Genomic DNA, 17,686 nt, shown 5'->3' on the forward strand with positions numbered 1-17,686 from the left:
ACTATTTGCATACAGGCCAGACCCCCTCCTCTCTGCCTGCAGCCTACAGCCGATTGACAGACATTTTCCTATTATAGAGAGCTCATTTACAGACGGAGGTTTCATATATTTTCAAACGCACACATTTGCTCCACGTAAAAGCCGAGCTCGGCGTCTTTTCACCGGCTGACGGATCCCAGCGCCTCGTCCTGCCGGTTTCCTGCGGCCAGTTGCGCCCTTCAGCAGTCCCCGCTGTTCCTGTCAGCTGCTGCGCATCAGCAAAACATGCAGGATGAGCCTGTGGGGGTGACAACCGCGCAAGTACCCCCGTCAACCGAGGAAAAGGACAGCGACAGCAGCTCGGTCAACAAATCCGGGAAGCGACCGAACCAGACCGACAGCCAGCTGAGCTCGTTCACGCCGGATTATAAGCATCTAAACCAGAAGAGAGCTTTCCCCGATTTCCATCGAGATCGTTTTTGCACGACGCAGCCTGTCTGTGACCTTCAGCACAGCCGAAAGATTCATCAGCAGTTAAGTCAGCACACTAGCCCCCCAGAGTCGCCCCCACCCCAGGGACATTTCAGTCACCTGCCGCAGAGGCAGCCCTTCTCCCGGCCCGAGCACAGCGCCGCTGACCCCTGCGGCTCTCCAGAGGAACAGGCTGAAGCCGATGCTGCGTCGCCATCGCCCACTTCCGTAAATCCAAACAAGATCCAAATGGACTCCCCCATCGCCCACCATATCAATGGCAATGGCAGCAGCACCGGCAACATGTTGTCCGGAGGTCTCGGCGCCGCTTTCCCGAACCTCCCCACCCAGGAGATGCAGAGCGCCAGCGTAGGCTCGTCCTCACCTTCCCTGCCAGGGTTCAGCACCCCGTGGTCCGTCCAGACCTGCTCCTCGCCCCCTCCCGCGCCCAACTCCATCAACCCCATCCACACGAACGCCATTAACCAGATGCCCAACACGGACTCGGACAACAGCTTCTACCCAGGTATCCCCTCCTCCATCAACCCGGCCTTCTTCCAGAGTTTCTCGCCGGTGTCGGCCAACCCGTGCGCCGGGATGAACGTGCAGGGCTTCAGCGGCCCTTTCTCGCCCCAGATAAACGTCCCCCAGCAGGCGCAGAGTCGCAGGTCCCCGGTCAGTCCCCACATGCACCCCCAGCAGGGCGCCTTCCTGCAGCAGAGGAACAACTACAACCAACATCAGGTGAGCTGCTGTAGGTCATAGACCCCATGAAGCTGACACAGATCTCTCCTACCGTACCTATCTCTCTGTCACTTAGTATCTCCACCTTTGATGACCATCAGCAGGCCTCCGGCCCCCTCCAGTCTTTTCATTCTATTTGAGTCAAGCACAGGCCATCACCAGGATGTCCTCTGATTATTGAGCATCTTGTGACCCCACAGAGCTTTAGCCTTAAGAGTTCTGTGTATATTTATATATGTGTGTGTGTGTGTGTGTGTGTGTGTGTTACATTATGCAGCTTTAGTCTTTGATGGATAAATAGTCTTTTTTCCCTTCACAATACATTTGTCATGTCTCCTGCAAGGGCTGGAATCACCACTCTTGAGGCAAAGGGTGGGGTGGGGTGGGTGGGGGGGTGAACAGGGGAACAAGGGAGCATCACTGAATCTAGCTGTTGTTCTCTCCTGGAAGCTGGCAGTGGGATGCAGTCACATGGCACTAGACCATCCCTGTCTTGTGGTTCAGTCAGTGGGAATACAAAGGCTCACAGGGTTTGGTGTCCTAAATGGACGCTTATTTGGATGAAATGAAAACATCTTGTATCTTTGTGGTGGGTGGTGGTGGTTTGTGTGTGTGTGTGTGGTGGCAGACAGTTGGGGTAGCCAGAGGAAAGATCAGCAACAGGCTCACCTGAGGGTTTAGATAATGCAGCAGACTTGGGGCCTGTGTAGTCTTGGGAGCCTTGGGCCTCAGGTTTCTCATGTGATGTGTGTGTGTGTGTGTATGCAAGCGAGCGTGTGACTGGGTGTGCTTAAAGTGTCTCTATGCTGTTGCTGTTTCACTGACCTTTAACCCATTGCTTTGATTGTGAGCCCTACAGTATGTAAATATATTTTCATCAAGCCCCCAAAGTCCCACAGTCATACACACATCCAAAGGATCAACACATTAAACGAGAATAACTAAATGAAATGCAACAAGAAGCAACAAATACATTTTTGCATTTTGTTCGTTAAAATGCAGTAAAACAGCTACTTTTAACATAATTAATGTCCTAAACAAATCTCTCCAGCAGGAACCCTTTCCATTTTCTTTAGGAGCGCCTGTATTTTCCTGTTTTTTCTTTTAGATGATAAAAAAACTATTGTTCAAGCACACCACGATCTGACATTCCATAGCTGTTTGCAGCTGACACAAAGACAAAAGGAATTTAGATCACATTATGTGTTGAGTGTGTGTGAAACAGAAAGTTGATTGTCCTCCCTGTAAGGTTTTTATGTGAAAGCACGCCAGATTAGGCATGATGGGATTCGATGTATGATATGCTTAAGAGTGGACACAAGGTCCAGGTAGTGAGAGAGTGTGTGTAACTTACACTGGCAGTGTCGCAGCGCACGGGGATATTTAGTATTAGTCTTAAAGCCCTAAATCTTCTTATCTACCCACCCGTTACAGGAGCAGATCAAGCTAGGCTGTGGCTGACAGGGAGAACAGAAAGGACAGAAAGACAGGATGGGATGAAGGGGAAATAATGTATGAACAGACAACTAAAAAAAAAAAAAAAAAAAACCCACTTTTTAACCTTCCATCTTTTTACACTCTCTGTTCCCTTGATGTGTGTGCAGCCCATGGTGAAGCCATCTCCCTGGGGCGGTCACCAGAGCAATGGCTGGGGCTCTGGGGGGATGTCCTGGGGCCGGGACCACCGCAGGGGGAGTGGCATGGGCGTACCTGGATCAGTCAGTCACGTCTCGCCCCTGAAGAAGCCCTTCTCGAGCAACGTCATCGCCCCTCCCAAGTTCCCACGCTCCGGAGGATCACTGGGGCCTAAGTCCTGGATAGAGGAGAACATGTTTCGCACAGACAACAACAGCAACACTTTGTTGCCCCTGCAGGTAAATGTTTTTGGGTTCTTACTGCGTTGGGTGCTGATGGTGCTTTTGTGGGATAATTGGCTTGGTGTGTGAAAATCAGTGTCTTTAAAGGTGGGAAAGAGCCAGTAACAGAGGCTTTCCCAGTTTTTTTTATTTTTTATTAGAGATTGAACAAAGGGAATGATGAAGACGTGCGTGTTGGTGTTTTTTCAAAGATCCCTCTGTGAATAGAAACCAAAAAGGACTGAGAACTCTTTTTATCAGCGCAGAGACTGAAAGCAAAGGATCCTGTAGACATACATAGCACACTGTAGATGTAAATCACCATAAAAGGGACAGCATTGTTAGCATTTCAATCACATGGGGGGAGCGTGAGCTGATTTGTTCTGCAGGTTTTACCAAAGGTGTAACAAAGTGGGGGCTGGGCTGACTTTCATTTCAGCAAACTAACATCTTATCGTATAGGTGAGATTTATTTCAGGCACCAAAGCTCTTTCTGTGCTCAGCTAAAGAAAGGAGCAGTGGCAACATTATATATCACATCAAATCATTTAGAACTATCAAACAGATATTAGTGCTAATTATGCTTATTTGGGCAAGCAACAGCATTTTACTAGTTTTATAGTCATCTATCTGGATTTCTTTATTTTATAATGCAGCATTATTTCCTGAAAGCCTGCTGTGAATTTGTCTTTTTTATAATTTCATGTACCAATAGACACTGTAAAATGAGCTTTTCATTCTCAAGGAAACACAGTCAGTCAGTCACATGCTGGTGAGGCTGAATGTCAAAGGCTTTCACATAAGAAAAACTGCACTCATTGTCCATTACTGTACTGATCAGTGTATTTCTTCATATAAAGAGACTGTACCACAGAGTGCAGTTTTTCACAAGGGCACATCAATATTCAGTGAAAGAAACTGGAAACATGGTCACTAAATGACTTCAGTGTTTATGCTGCCACAGTCTCTGCTCATTCTGCACATATACATTTATTCTAAGAGTAATTGAACACTTTAATGACTTCTAATAGAAGAGATATTCGTGACTCATTCGGACTAAAATAATCGTATCATCTAAATCATGGTGTCACCAAATGGTATTACTGTTGCTATGAGCTCAAATTATTAGTGATATCAGTGCCAAGAAGTACAGCGCTTCCTATTCCAGGAAACGGGCCTGACTCCATGGATTGTTCATTTCCATAAACAGTGTCAGACGCAGAATTTTTCAGATTCCAAGTCTTTTCCTTCCTTCCTTTCTGTTTAATGTTTGGCAGCCAGTGACACATCTCTGTTGTGTCATATTTAAGACATCACACAGAGGTAGACTGAGGCGAGTCTGTAGCAAAGCTGCTTTCTTCGAATCTCACAGCAATTTTCTATAGTTATTACATCTTATTACTCTGCAACACTACATTCTCAAAGTAAAATATCCATCCAATAGCATGATTCTCACAGCTGGATGTTTTCTTCTCTCCATAATGGCAGACGAGTAAAGTCTTTTCACAGACACAGATGCTGGTGGCTTTAAAGCTTCAACTCCATTAATTCTACACATCAAAGTCTGTTTACAGGTCTTGCGTGCAACTGAATATGCAGGAAAAGTTGTATTAAGCTTTTTGTGGCTCCCAAAGGTGTTTAAATGTCCTCAAGTGATGTCACTTGAACCCAAATTTGCAAATGAAAACAATGTGGAGTGTTTTTAAGATATCTGATTGGACTTTTGGGCTGTTAACCCGTCACAGCGTTGAGCACTTTCCAGAATCAGTTTCCCCAATACGCTGTACAGTCCACAGACCTCCCTGTTAACTGTTTCCATTGGAAGAACTGTATGTTTACCCAGAATCAAAGGCTCACTGTCACTGGAGAGAGGTGTTACTGCTGAGCACCAAGATTGAAATTCTGTTCACCTCCATTGTACTGATGTGATGACAGAAACACCAGAGACAGATATTTCCAAATGTGGAATAATTCAACTCAAGTTATCCGCATGGCTAGATACTATGAGAAAATAAATCTTTTTATCATTTAGCTGAACTTAGAATTCAATTCTATGTCACTTCTCTGTGTTAAGAAATACTTTCACTTTTGTACTAAACTAACAAATGAGAAAGCAAAGCAAAAGCATATTAAAACAACCCATAGTCCTTCACTATCAAAGAATTGACCTTTATGCTGGGACCATGTTGGGCGTGCTGAGGTAGGCGCCGCGCTCTGCCAGTCACCACAATATTACCATATGAGTCGGCCATAGAGGGTCATTAAGGAGAACTGTGTCACTGGCCTGCTGATGAGCTCATAACCTCCATCTAAGCTCTCCAGCTAAATGCCACTCCTGGTTTTTCGTTTCCATTCTCTCTCCGTCTGTCTGTGGGAACAAGTCCAGAGATCCTGGGGAATCCGTCGTATACAAACATACCTTCAGACCCCCAAAGTGAATAAATTCGGAAGGAATGTTAATCCAAGCATGAGCTACTCACTCGCTTAAATCTCTTGCACGCTAAGCCAAACAGCCACACTTCAGAGGCTTTATTATTTATAAGCCAAATCACTAAAGTGTGTTAGAAACGTGCACCATGACGTATGTTTGCTTTGTCGACACGGACTCCAGACGATATAAAACCTCCCACCTGTGTTTTTCAGGACCGCTCCAGAATGTACGACAGTCTGAACATGCACTCCCTGGAGAGCTCCCTGATTGACATCATGCGAGCTGAGCAGGATCCGATGAAAGGTAAGACTGCCTTTCCCTTTTGCTCTGCATTCTGGGGGTCGGGGACGGAGAGAGGGGTTGGGGGGGGACTGAAAGGGAGGTGTTCGTGTTCGGCGCGGAGGCCTGACATCACGCAGAGTGACCCCGTGCAGGGGAGCGGCGGGCCCGTTGCTCTCAGACCTGTGTTGTTTTTCCACACAGCAGCTTATTTTGTCCCCGCTGAGAGCTTAATACTACTACCACCAGCTGCACATTTACACGACCTTCCAGCTCTGATCCTGCTGCTACTTAACCTGGGCAGCACACGGGGCCGAGGGTGGAGTAGAGCAGAGGAATGATGGTGCCTCTCTTTGCCTCTTAGTTACTGATGTTTTCAGGCACGCACGATTTTGAATCTTTTAACTAAAAGAAGTACCAGTGGACTTGTTTTTTTAAAATGGCAGCAGCAAGCAGAGAATGTACTGTAGTGTGACACTTTCCTGGCCTCGTGGGTGCTTAGCTGCTGGACATCAGAGGAGCAGTGTCAAATAACTGCACCGTCCTTACTCTCCTCTCCTAAAGATGGCTGCTTGGCGCTAATTTACAGCCTCACAGGACAGCTACACTTTCACTTTAAAATATGACCCAGAAAAAACAAACCAAATCATGCATCCAGCCGTAATTTGTTAGCCTACACTATTTAAATTGGTTTGGTCATCTCCATTAACACGCTTCTAAAATCAGGACTCAGCCCCCGTGCCCCCCGCTCTTGGGCGAGTTTCTTGTTTTTCCTGCCGGAGCAGATGGAGAGGACATGGGCCAGTGTGCACAGCGGAGAGAGGGGGATCTAGACTAATTTTAGAAGTGATCGCACTTTCACACACTGTGCATGACAGCCAAGAGAGGAGACGAGAGGGAAGGAGGGCTTGCAAGGGTGGGCTCTGCCATTTATAGCATTGCCACAGTCAACACAACAGCGTACAGTCTCCTGACCAGCGGCTCCAAAACGCAGGACCTCAAAAACCAAAAAAATGTAGTGCTGAATGTTAATGTTTTCAATAGAGTTTTTGTCACTGTGACGGTTTTTACTTAGACATGTGCAACCTAAAATCCACAGGTTATTTTTAATAGTTTCTAATAATCATCATTTGGATAGCACTTACTCGTGCTATTTAACATTTAAAGGGGAACCATCTTTCTTTCCTCTATGTTGTCATGTTGTTCCAACTACAGATTGTACTTCTGTTTTTTTTGTATGCCTGCTGAAAGAAATCAATTTTAATAGTTCAATGCTGGAAACAGACAATCAGGGCTACTTATATGAGCCAGAGTACAGTGCCGAGGAATTACAGTGTATGGAGGAGGAAGAAGCTGCCAAAGCCGGTGAGGATAGGAGCGCAGTGCATTGTGGTTGTTGTAGGCTTTTTTTTAACCTTTTGACCAAAAGGGAATACCACAGCTCTGTTTCTCTGTTCTCTCTGGTCATGTAGCATCAACTTCTAAAGTATTTGCTCCTTTCTGCTGCATAGACAACCCAGTATAATGAGAAGCCCTGCTTTAAAGCTGCTGTATGAAAGATGCCACCCAGTGGTAGGACACCGGCAAACAGCAATGCACTCCCATACCCTGATAGTGAGGATAGTAACACACAGTCTCTATCAGTTCTCCCAGAACTTTCCACTAACAAAATGCCATAATCACATAAAAAACACTTTTTACGTTTTACCATTTATATATTAAAGAAATAACTGACTTGTCTGCAGACACACAGATGAAAAGTTAGAAATGACTAAACATTTCCTGATTTAGAGATCATAAAGATATCACAAGCACAAATAGCCAGATAAAAAATGACAATCTAACTAAAATAACATATGAAATTTGGCATTTAAGGAGCGATTCTTTTCATTATTGATTGACCATTTGGTCTATTGAATGTCAGAAAAATCTGAAAACAGCTGAACTTGACATTTTCAGTTAGTTTGTTTTGCCCCATCAAATAATCCAAACCCCAAAGATAAGCAAATATTCACATTTTAGAAGCTTCACTTGCCAGTTTTGCTTAAAAATTACTTTGGTGATTTGTCAGTTATCAGATTTATTGCAGGTTCATTTTCTGCCAATCAACTAACTGATTAATTGTTCCAGCTATAACACACATGTTTAGTCATAATAGAATGAATCGATTGGTGCATTGCTGGTTGGTGTGATATTTCATGGATAACCTGAATGAACTTAACCTGTATGTCACAAACACGTGATTCCTCCAGTCACACAGCCTCCACGTCAGCCAGTTACAAGATCACAGCACAGTGCGGGCGGAGAAGTCACAACCTTTCAGAGTTCCATTTCTGAGAGCTGAAAAGGAAACGATCCGTGTCGTCTCAAGACTCCGATCTTACTGTGTTACTGTTGATGAAAACAAAGTGTTTTATTCTGCTAAGTTTCCCCTGTTTTCTCGTAATGTCAACTCAGTGCTCGCTGTCGACATGTGAGATGGCTGTTGGAACACGTTCACAGGCAGCCTCTGTAGTTAGACCTGTGTGTGTGTTTGTGTCTGTGTGTTCTCGCTCCCGTGTACACACATCGGCCTCGCCCTGTCCTCTCCATCTGCTCCGTGTCTCATCCCTATTTGTGTGTGTGTGTGTGTGTGTGTGTGTGTGTATGACGTGTGTGTATGTGTGTGTGTGTGTCTGTTTCTCATGTCAGGCCGTGTGGGATGCCCTAACCCCGGGGCTGACGGCCTACTCATGCTCAATGGTAATTATCTCTTAGCATCATCTCCCTCGGTTGCAAATCTTTGATGTTTCCATCCAGCTGTTTTTTAATGCACAAACTGAAAATATGCATGAAAACATTTTCAGTAGGAGGTTTTTCTGATGCCTCTACTGTTACTCTTTAGCTTCGTTAGACACATTCAGCAGACCCACAGTCATACAAAAGGGTCACACTAGGTGACATGTGGCCGGTCTGGTGCACAGAAGTGAATATTGATCAGTATTTGTTCATCTATTTTCTATTTCTTAACAAATCCATCGAATATATTTTCATAAAGTGCCATTTGTCATCAAAATGCCTGTGTAGTGCCACTCTGAGCTCTATTAGCATCATTTTCAAATATCCCAATTCCCACTTGTGACTTCTTAATTCAAACTTAAGATAAACCATATTAATGTTTTTTACTAAAGTATCCCGAAGTCTTTGAATGCACCACTAACAGGACTTTGTGACATCCCTTCATTAATATGTACAATTTGAGTGAGTGTAGCCTTGCAGACTAACATGTGGAAACGTCATGTTGGTGTCAAAAATAAAATCTCATTTTATAACAGCCTCACCAGGACACAAATCTGGGTCATACAACATTTGCAAACAGTTGCGAGCAAGCTTTTTATTTCGTTTCTGCTGATTGCTGTTTCCCCCTGAGACCCAGCAGTCAGTAATTCATGTTTGTCCTGTGTTGGAGGCAGTTTTTGGCTCGTGTCCCTGAAGCTGACCATGTTTCTGAGATGGGTTTTATTGTCCCTGATAGAGGACATCCAGGGCTTTTCACTGATGTAACATATGTGGAGCTGAACCTCAACAAGTTTGTTTTTCTGGCTTTGCAAATGGCTTCCATCAGGCCGGGCTAATTTTCTGAAAAAAAAAGATAAAGCGTAGAAAGTGTCCAAGAATAGTTAAATGAGTTTTATTTTGTCCACCCGGGGAATAACGTTATATGTGTCATCTGTGGAGACATCAGGAATTTATAGATACTTATTTTATGTGTTTTTGTGTGACTCTTACTCTTTGTCTTGATGTCCTCAACAAAGAATATATGCTATATCCATTATATAAAAGGTCATAGGAAAAAAAATTCTGTCTTATTCAGGGTCTCAGGAGGATGTAAGCTAAGTAATAACGAGTCAATTTAGTGCACGTTTTTTCTGAGTCCATGGGTGGATAAATAAGTCATGAGTTAACTCTGCAGATAAAAGTCCATAGAGGTTACATGTACTCTTTGAAAATGTTTGCACAGCTGAAACTTGCACTCTGTACTTTTCTACATGCAGCCAGGAGCTATGGGAGACGCCGAGGTAAACTCAGCTTTCTGCAACATGTCTTTTCCCTTGTGGCTTATTCTCTTGTGGCATGCTTTGTTGCTTGAATGGATGTCAAACTGAGGCCTCAAGTGTGGAGTCAGACTTCCAATTGTCTTTCTGTTTGTGGAAGCCACAATGATTTTTTTTTTTTTATTGTTATACAGTGGTTTTGTTTATATGTTACCCAAGAAATTCTTGTTGGCTGTCAAAAAAACACAACAAAAATACTTCACCAATTTTAGTATCCAGACATGCACGATGTCATGTTTGGTCACGTTTATCTGCAGGAACCCCAAAGTCTTCAGTATTAAACAAATTAAAAGACATAAAATAAAATTGTGTAGAATATATTATGAGTCAAAATTTGCGAAACATTTGGAGAAATCGAATCAATCATTTCATCGTTCATTTTCATAATAATTTTCCGTTTCATTGGATATGATTTTCCGACATTCTTATTTCAAGATGCCCCTTTTTATGTATTCATTTAAGTTTTTATTTCCTAATGATGTCTTCTCAGGACAGTGGTGTTTTAAGCATCACATGCTACTTAAGCTACCAAGCTCAAAAACTGCTTTAGCTCATTATAATACATCCATGCCTTAGCCTGTTAGCTTCAGTTAGCTGGAGCAACAACAATGCTAATGTTGTTCTGAATCAACCCACCGGCTGGTTGGAGGTTCCTGCTGTAAATAAGCGCCGTACACAGACACAGTATCTAAACCTCTTTAGCTTTTAAGCCTTAGCTTAACATGGCTGCACATGCTACCTGCTGTACCCAGCTGGCTAATTCCCAATAGGCTCACAGACCCGGGGCCCCATATGTGAAGGCCGCTGTTGGACCCATCTACCTCACTTTAACACTGTGTAGCCTTGGTGAGATAAATGAATAAAAGCGAATGTTAGTTTCTGTGTCTATTTGCTGTGTTTATTTAGAGCAGCAGCTATAGGTAGTTGATTTAGATGACTTTGACATTGTTGATTCTCCAGCTAACAGGTTCTAGCAGGCTAAAGGTTGATGCCGGGAGAATGTGATTGGCTGAGAGAGGACAGGACGGCTACAGCTGTCATTACAAAGGGACATTATGAAATAAAAAATGGCATGAAATAAAATCTAATGGGGAAAATGCTATTATGACATAAAAACTATGTAAAACAGAGCATTTTTACATTAAAATAAAAATTAAGAAAAGCTAAATGAGTCAAGAAATCTGAAATATAGTAATGAAAACGTTAAAATATTTAAGATTAAAATATCTCTTGAAAAGTTTCATTTACATGTTATACAATTCATTCATGCGACTATTTACTCTATGATTACTAATTTATGTATTTAATGTTGAACACTGTGGGGCTCCGTACTGCTCTGCGATGTTATTAACAGCTTTGTTCCACACAGCCTGCATTTCCACACCCGCTTCCCCTGCCACACTGCTCAGAGTGGAGCACATGATTCCTCATTTTAAACTGGTGCTTTGTCTCACAGCCAGTCAGCATAAAACTGCAATAAAACACAATTTTATGGACTGGCCTCTCCTCTGGACGTGCCCTTGTCTTTGCAGAGATATGACATCCCATAAGGAGAGGCAGATTCTTAATTTGACTGGGTGTAGATAAATGTTTGTGATTTGTGTCTCTGCTTGGGTGTGTCTGTGTGAATGCCTGACATTTGCTGTTTGCCATAACTGCCTTTTTTCTCCACTAGGCCGCTCCTCCCTGTTTCCTATTGATGACAATCTCCTCGATGATGGCCACGGCAACCAGGGCGTCCCAGGAGTCCTTGGCTCCCCCAACTGTTACCCTCACCAAAATGGGGAACGCATCGAGCGCTTCTCACGTAAGGTGTTTGTGGGCGGCTTGCCCCCTGACATCGATGAAGGTGAGGACGACCGTAACACTGTCTGTCAGGACTGCATTACACTGCTGGCCTTTTATTCTGTCTTTCTTATCGCCTGGCTGTTGTCTCATTTCAGATGAAATAACCTCAAGCTTCCGCCGCTTTGGTCACCTGGTGGTGGACTGGCCTCACAAAGCAGAGAGCAAATCCTACTTTCCACCTAAAGGTATCAACAAAAGCATTTGAGAAATGTGATGCTAATAAATAAGGCATCATTTGAATACTGGAAAATTTCACATACAGTGTTTAGTGCACACTAAAACAACCTGGATGTGTGTGTGTGTGTGTGTGTTTCCTAGGATACGCATTCCTGCTGTTCCAGGAGGAGAGCTCGGTGCAGGCCCTGATTGAAGCCTGCATGGAGGAGGACGGGAAGCTCTACCTGTGTGTCTCCAGCCCCACCATCAAGGATAAGCCTGTGAGTTAAGCAGCAGCGGTTCACACTGAAAAGACAAAGAGTGGCTTTAAAGCTAAATCTGACTTTGTTTCAGGTGCAAATTCGACCTTGGAACCTGAGCGACAGTGATTTTGTGATGGACGGATCTCAGCCCCTTGATCCCCGCAAGACCATCTTTGTGGGAGGCGTCCCCCGCCCCCTGAGAGCAAGTAATTACACATGCTTAGTTTTCTATTCCTCCATTCTGTTCTACTTTACAGTCAGACTTCTGGCACCTTTAGCAATAGATGATCAGATTTTTGATGGGTCTGACATCTACAACAAGACTGAATCAAAGCCTCCAACATATTTTATTTCACTCATCAAAAATACATTTTTCTCCACCTTTCCTTTCACCCCCTGACTAGTTGAGCTGGCCATGATTATGGATCGCCTTTATGGTGGAGTCTGCTATGCTGGAATCGACACAGATCCAGAGCTCAAGTACCCCAAGGGGGCGGGACGGGTGGCCTTCTCCAATCAACAGAGTTACATCGCTGCCATCAGCGCGAGATTTGTCCAGCTGCAGCACGGAGACATTGACAAGCGGGTGCGGTGCCCCCCCATCATTAATAATTCCTTAATCCCCTGTTTCTCATAAAGTGCATATGACTCAGTGACTCAGTCATCATTAGGATGTGTCATTCATCCAGTTTGTGAATGCTGTGTGTGTGTGTGTGTGTGTGGATGTGTGCGGGTGCCATTTACATTAGACAAGCAGAAGCTTATTTCTAGGGTGAGCGAAAGCTTATTAGGGCTGATTGAATTAGCTTCCCTCCGGGTCGCTGCTACTAGACGCCTTGACCTTTCATGAACCCACACACTAAATTCCTTCCTGTATATATTTACGCCTGTTCCATGTCTTCTCTAAAATGTGTGTATGCAGGTGGAGGTGAAGCCCTATGTCCTGGATGATCAGCTGTGTGATGAGTGTCAGGGTGCACGCTGTGGAGGGAAATTTGCCCCCTTTTTCTGCGCTAATGTCACCTGTCTGCAGTATTACTGCGAATTCTGCTGGGCCAACATCCACTCCCGCGCCGGGCGAGAGTTTCACAAGCCCCTGGTGAAAGAGGGAGCCGACCGCCCACGCCAGATTCACTTCCGCTGGAACTAGAGATGCGACCACAGCCATGGTGACGCCGTCAGAGGGAAAGGAAATGAAACACTGGCTAACGGGAAGAACAGCATCGCTCTGCCTCTCCTGCTCTCCTAAGCTATCAGTATAATCAAGTACGTAACACTATACAGTATATACTCTATATATCTATATATCTTTTGTAGCAGCCAAACACCACAAGCCTCAGTTTTTCACCAAAACCCCCCTCACATCTCAGGCTCTGACAACTCTACAACTCTTTTGTGGTACTTTCATCTTTTCTAAGAGGAGATTTAAAAAGAGATTGATTTTTGTAGGTTTTTTTATTATTATTATTTTTGTATGTGAGATTCAAAGTAGAAATGGGAATGTTTTTGCATGGGGGCAGCTCGTCTGTCTGTTTGTCTGCTGCTAGCCACCCTACAGTGCGTGTAGTGCACACTTGTTTCTGGGAAAACCTTGATTCTCTAATGTTGACGCCTGCCCCAGGTCATTAACCAAAGGTAGCAGATAGGAAGCATAAAATTGACACATTTTCTGCCGCAAAACAAACGGTTGTTTTTTAACGTCGCCATGGACTTCTTGTTAGAGGGTTTATTAAAAGCAAAGATGATTGATGTTATTTCTGCACTCATACCGACCCGTAGAGTGATACCTCAAAATACTAAATCTGGTTTCTGCTAACTGTATTCAACATTTATACCTACCAAGCTATTTTAGAAGCTTTGCTGCTATATATACATATATAAGAATAAATGTGTAGGTGTTATATTTAATGCCGTTTATAAACCAGAATCATGTAAAATGAAATGCAGTATGCACTCAACCACTACTGGCCCCCATTGCCATGGAAAGTGCATGTGATGATGATAGGCTTAGCTACACAAATAGCATGCAGGATAGATGTGAAGAGAAAAACACTTAAAAAAAAACAAAAAACAAACCATTGAAATCAAAATTAAAGACATAAAAGTCTATAGTGAGTAGCATGATCATCTATTGCAGATGCCTAAGAGGGAAAAAAATCTGACAAAGCTTAATATATAAAAGAAAAAACATATTTAAACTTGCATGCATTGGTGTTTATCTGTTGTTTGATCCGTTTACATACGTAACGATACAAAAAGTGATATTGGCTCTACTGTAGACTTAGTGGACGCCATCATTTTGTGACGTGATGGCTTGTATGGCAACAAAAAAAAATCCTGTTGAGAAGCAGAGTGGTGTTCAGTGGTTTGTGTTTGTGCCGTCCCCGTGCTCTGTGACTGTTTTTAGTTTAGACTGAGGCTCTAGTTTAGTTACCAACAGATTACGTAGAAGAGAATTCAAACACCCAAATGACTCTGCCTTCACCCCTCCCATCATGCATCTCTGTACGGTCCCAAAGGTCAATCTGATACAGCGTCGCCCTCTCAGACCAAAATGCTCACAAACCTGGAAGACTTAAGTGAAGGTCATTAATAAGCATCCTTTGAACATGCTCTCCTTACTAAAATGCTTATTTTATAAAGGCAGTCTGGCTTTCAGGCTGCAGCTCGGAGAACTCTGGCTCCATCACTGAACGATAAAGTCCCCTCAGCGATGAGGGCGATGACCCATGCGGTCTCTCGCCGTGCTAAAGACGAAACTTTGTATTGTTTGTGTGTTTTGATTTCCACCGTGAATCTTGAATTATTCTAAAAAGAAAATTATTTAGGGACAATCTCTCTGCGAGGATGGTGTCCCAGCCGTCCGTTTGGTACTGTACAAGTGTGTCGCTCTCGTGTCGTCGTGGTTTTCGTGCTCCCTGCCCCAGTGTGTGCTCCTCGGTATCGGTGTTCAGGCATCAAGTGTATACTGTTACAAAACCTTAATGAATTTGAGACTCTAAGTTTATTAACTTACAGTTGATACATATATTTTAATTTGTTTGTGTCAACTACTTACCCGTCACTGGCCCTTCAATATGTTTTTTATAATATATATTATGCACTACTTTTCTATATCCCCATTCACTTTAATTCTTATCCTCCATTCTTATTAAGTGATTTCAGTGCAGACGTGGACTCTCTGAAAACTCCACCTATTTATAATCCTACAGATGATTTATTAAATTTTTATTTTTTCATGATTGACTTATTTAAGATGTAGCGTGAAGCAGTGGTCTTAAGTTATCTATATTCTGTACGAGTAGAGCAGGAATCCAATATATTCTAATATATTCTAATGTAGTCTGGATGTCGTGAGGCAGTGGGAGTCGGAGTGCGATGGAGTTGAACGCTAAAGGAAGAGCTCCCGTGCCGCCGCCCCCCTCTCTCAACCCCCCACCCCCACCCCCCCACCCTGTGGCTTTAGTTCTCATGATGCGAACATGTTTGAATATCGTCACCTGTAACACTTGACTCGTGCTGTTTATGTGAGGTTCTATTTTCTATGTTGAACACTGTTACTTTTGATCTCTACGTGTCTTTGTTTTTGTAAAAATCATATTTATTTCACTATTTTTGTAGACAAAAAAAAACTATTTGATTTTGATTGTATTTTTCTATTTAAATAGGACTATTATACAATTTATTTCCCCCCCCCCACACACCCAAAAGTTCTGTTCAAAGACAAAGAATCATGTCATCAGTAACAACATCAAAGTTTTTGATATACAGTTGATTCTTATTTTGATACACATTTCATTTGAAGGAAGGAAACGTGAAGGTTTTATTATAATCTTGGAAGACACTTGAGATTCTCCCCTGTTGCATCGAGGCCCCAGCTGCCTGTCCTCGTAGATGCTCTGAAACTTGAATATAACACATTTTGAAAGGCTGACTAACCTCGAATCTGTGTTGTGATGTGCAATACTGTTTCTAATGTTTGTATAAAAGTAAGAACTACAGTGTAAACCTTTTTAATGCAGATTTATTTTTTTCATTGCATATTTTGCAGATTTCTGATCCACAGTGTCATTTTTTACTGTCAGAAAAATAAACCCCGTTTTTTCATTGCAACTATTTTTAAATCCAGATATCTTTGTACTGATGTAAATGATTGTAGTTATTTTGGATAGTGTTTTGCTAACAAAAGGAGAGACTTTTTCATGCATATTTCTATTTCATTTCATCTTGTTTTATCCCACGTTTTGTTTCATTTAATAGTAGCAGAGTTCTTGGAATAATTTTTCATATTTAAATGTCATTGGTATTATTTTGTATTTTTATGTGGAAATACACTATATATAAATTTAAGATGCTAATTGCTGAGATATTATTTTGAGTTTAATTATTTTTAAAGCTAAATATTTGTAATTTTATTGTTAAAGTGACTAATTTCTAAATCAGAGTTTGTGTATAGATTCACAAAAGTGGTTTATGAGGTGTTTGGATTGTAATTATTACTGAATGGTTCTTTGATATGCAAAATGAATATCATGTTTATTTTTATTTTTTTTTCTCGGTTTTGTATTTAAATGGGGTGTTGATTACAATCTCTTTTTTTTCTTTCACTTCCTGAATAAAGACCCATTCTGTTTGGACACAACATGGCTGCTCCTGTTGCTGCATGCTGCATGTGCTTAAAAGAAAACACTAAATACAACGAGTAAAGACGGGAGAATGTGCGTCACAAAAAACACAAACACCATAAGTGGATCCATTATAGTCCAATGTTTTATGTCAATCATCGCAGATACAGTGTCATGAACACATTAAGAAAATGTACTAAATCAGTGCAAATCAATGGTGGAACATAAATAAACACATTTACTGAAGGACTGTACTTAATTACAATATCGAGGTACGTCATGCTTCTACTCACACATATCAGAGGGACATATTGAGGTTTGTACTGCACTGCATTGGTAATGCTGCTGTTAATACCAGTTCATTTTCAGATAAAAATCTTACATACAAAAAAAATTATGATAAGCTAATTAAAAACACTACATGTGAAGGTTGATTTGTGACCCCTCACAAACAGTGATGTCTATTTGGGGCCGCTTGCCACGTTTCAGATGTCTATGGGTCATGAGCACTTCCACCAAAGACACGTCTCCCTTCCAAACTTTAAGATGGTCCCAAAAATGACTATTAATGTGTGAAACAGATTGGTTTTCTTCTTCCCAACCTTCATCAATCATCTCATACCGTCCCACATTTATCTTGTAACCTTTTGGGGGAAGCAGAGACCCTATGCTGGGAACTTCTGAATAATCTAACAGACTATCCGTGAAATAAATGAAAGTAGCTCCATCTCCATCAGCTGCAACAGTGAAATGTTATATGTGCGTTGCTGCATCAGCATTAACAATCTAATAATGTCTCATGTAAGCTTATATCACTCACTCAAAGTATTTTTACTTTTAACACTTAACGTCTATACTTACTATCTTTATGGTTTTTATACTGTGTTATTGCTACTTTTATTCGATAAGTAAAGAGATTCTAAATGCTTCGCCAACCACT

The 17,686-nt window shown here is 42.4% G+C and overlaps 1 protein-coding gene across 1 annotated transcript; it reads left to right on the forward strand.

Moving 5' to 3' along the window:
* Positions 1-231: 231 nt before the first annotated feature.
* Positions 232-16,753, forward strand: cpeb2 (cytoplasmic polyadenylation element binding protein 2). The gene is made up of 11 exons (XM_070831821.1): positions 232-1,194; positions 2,799-3,068; positions 5,694-5,784; positions 8,452-8,502; positions 9,795-9,818; positions 11,530-11,703; positions 11,798-11,887; positions 12,021-12,139; positions 12,213-12,327; positions 12,526-12,707; positions 13,044-16,753. Exons 1-11 carry the CDS (start codon positions 265-267, stop codon positions 13,269-13,271), a joined length of 2,274 nt encoding a protein of 757 aa, XP_070687922.1. The 5' UTR covers positions 232-264; the 3' UTR covers positions 13,272-16,753.
* Positions 16,754-17,686: the final 933 nt, after the last annotated feature.

Source organism: Pempheris klunzingeri, chromosome 6 (genome assembly GCF_042242105.1).
Source record: "Pempheris klunzingeri isolate RE-2024b chromosome 6, fPemKlu1.hap1, whole genome shotgun sequence".
Classification (NCBI taxonomy): Eukaryota; Metazoa; Chordata; class Actinopteri; order Acropomatiformes; family Pempheridae; genus Pempheris; species Pempheris klunzingeri.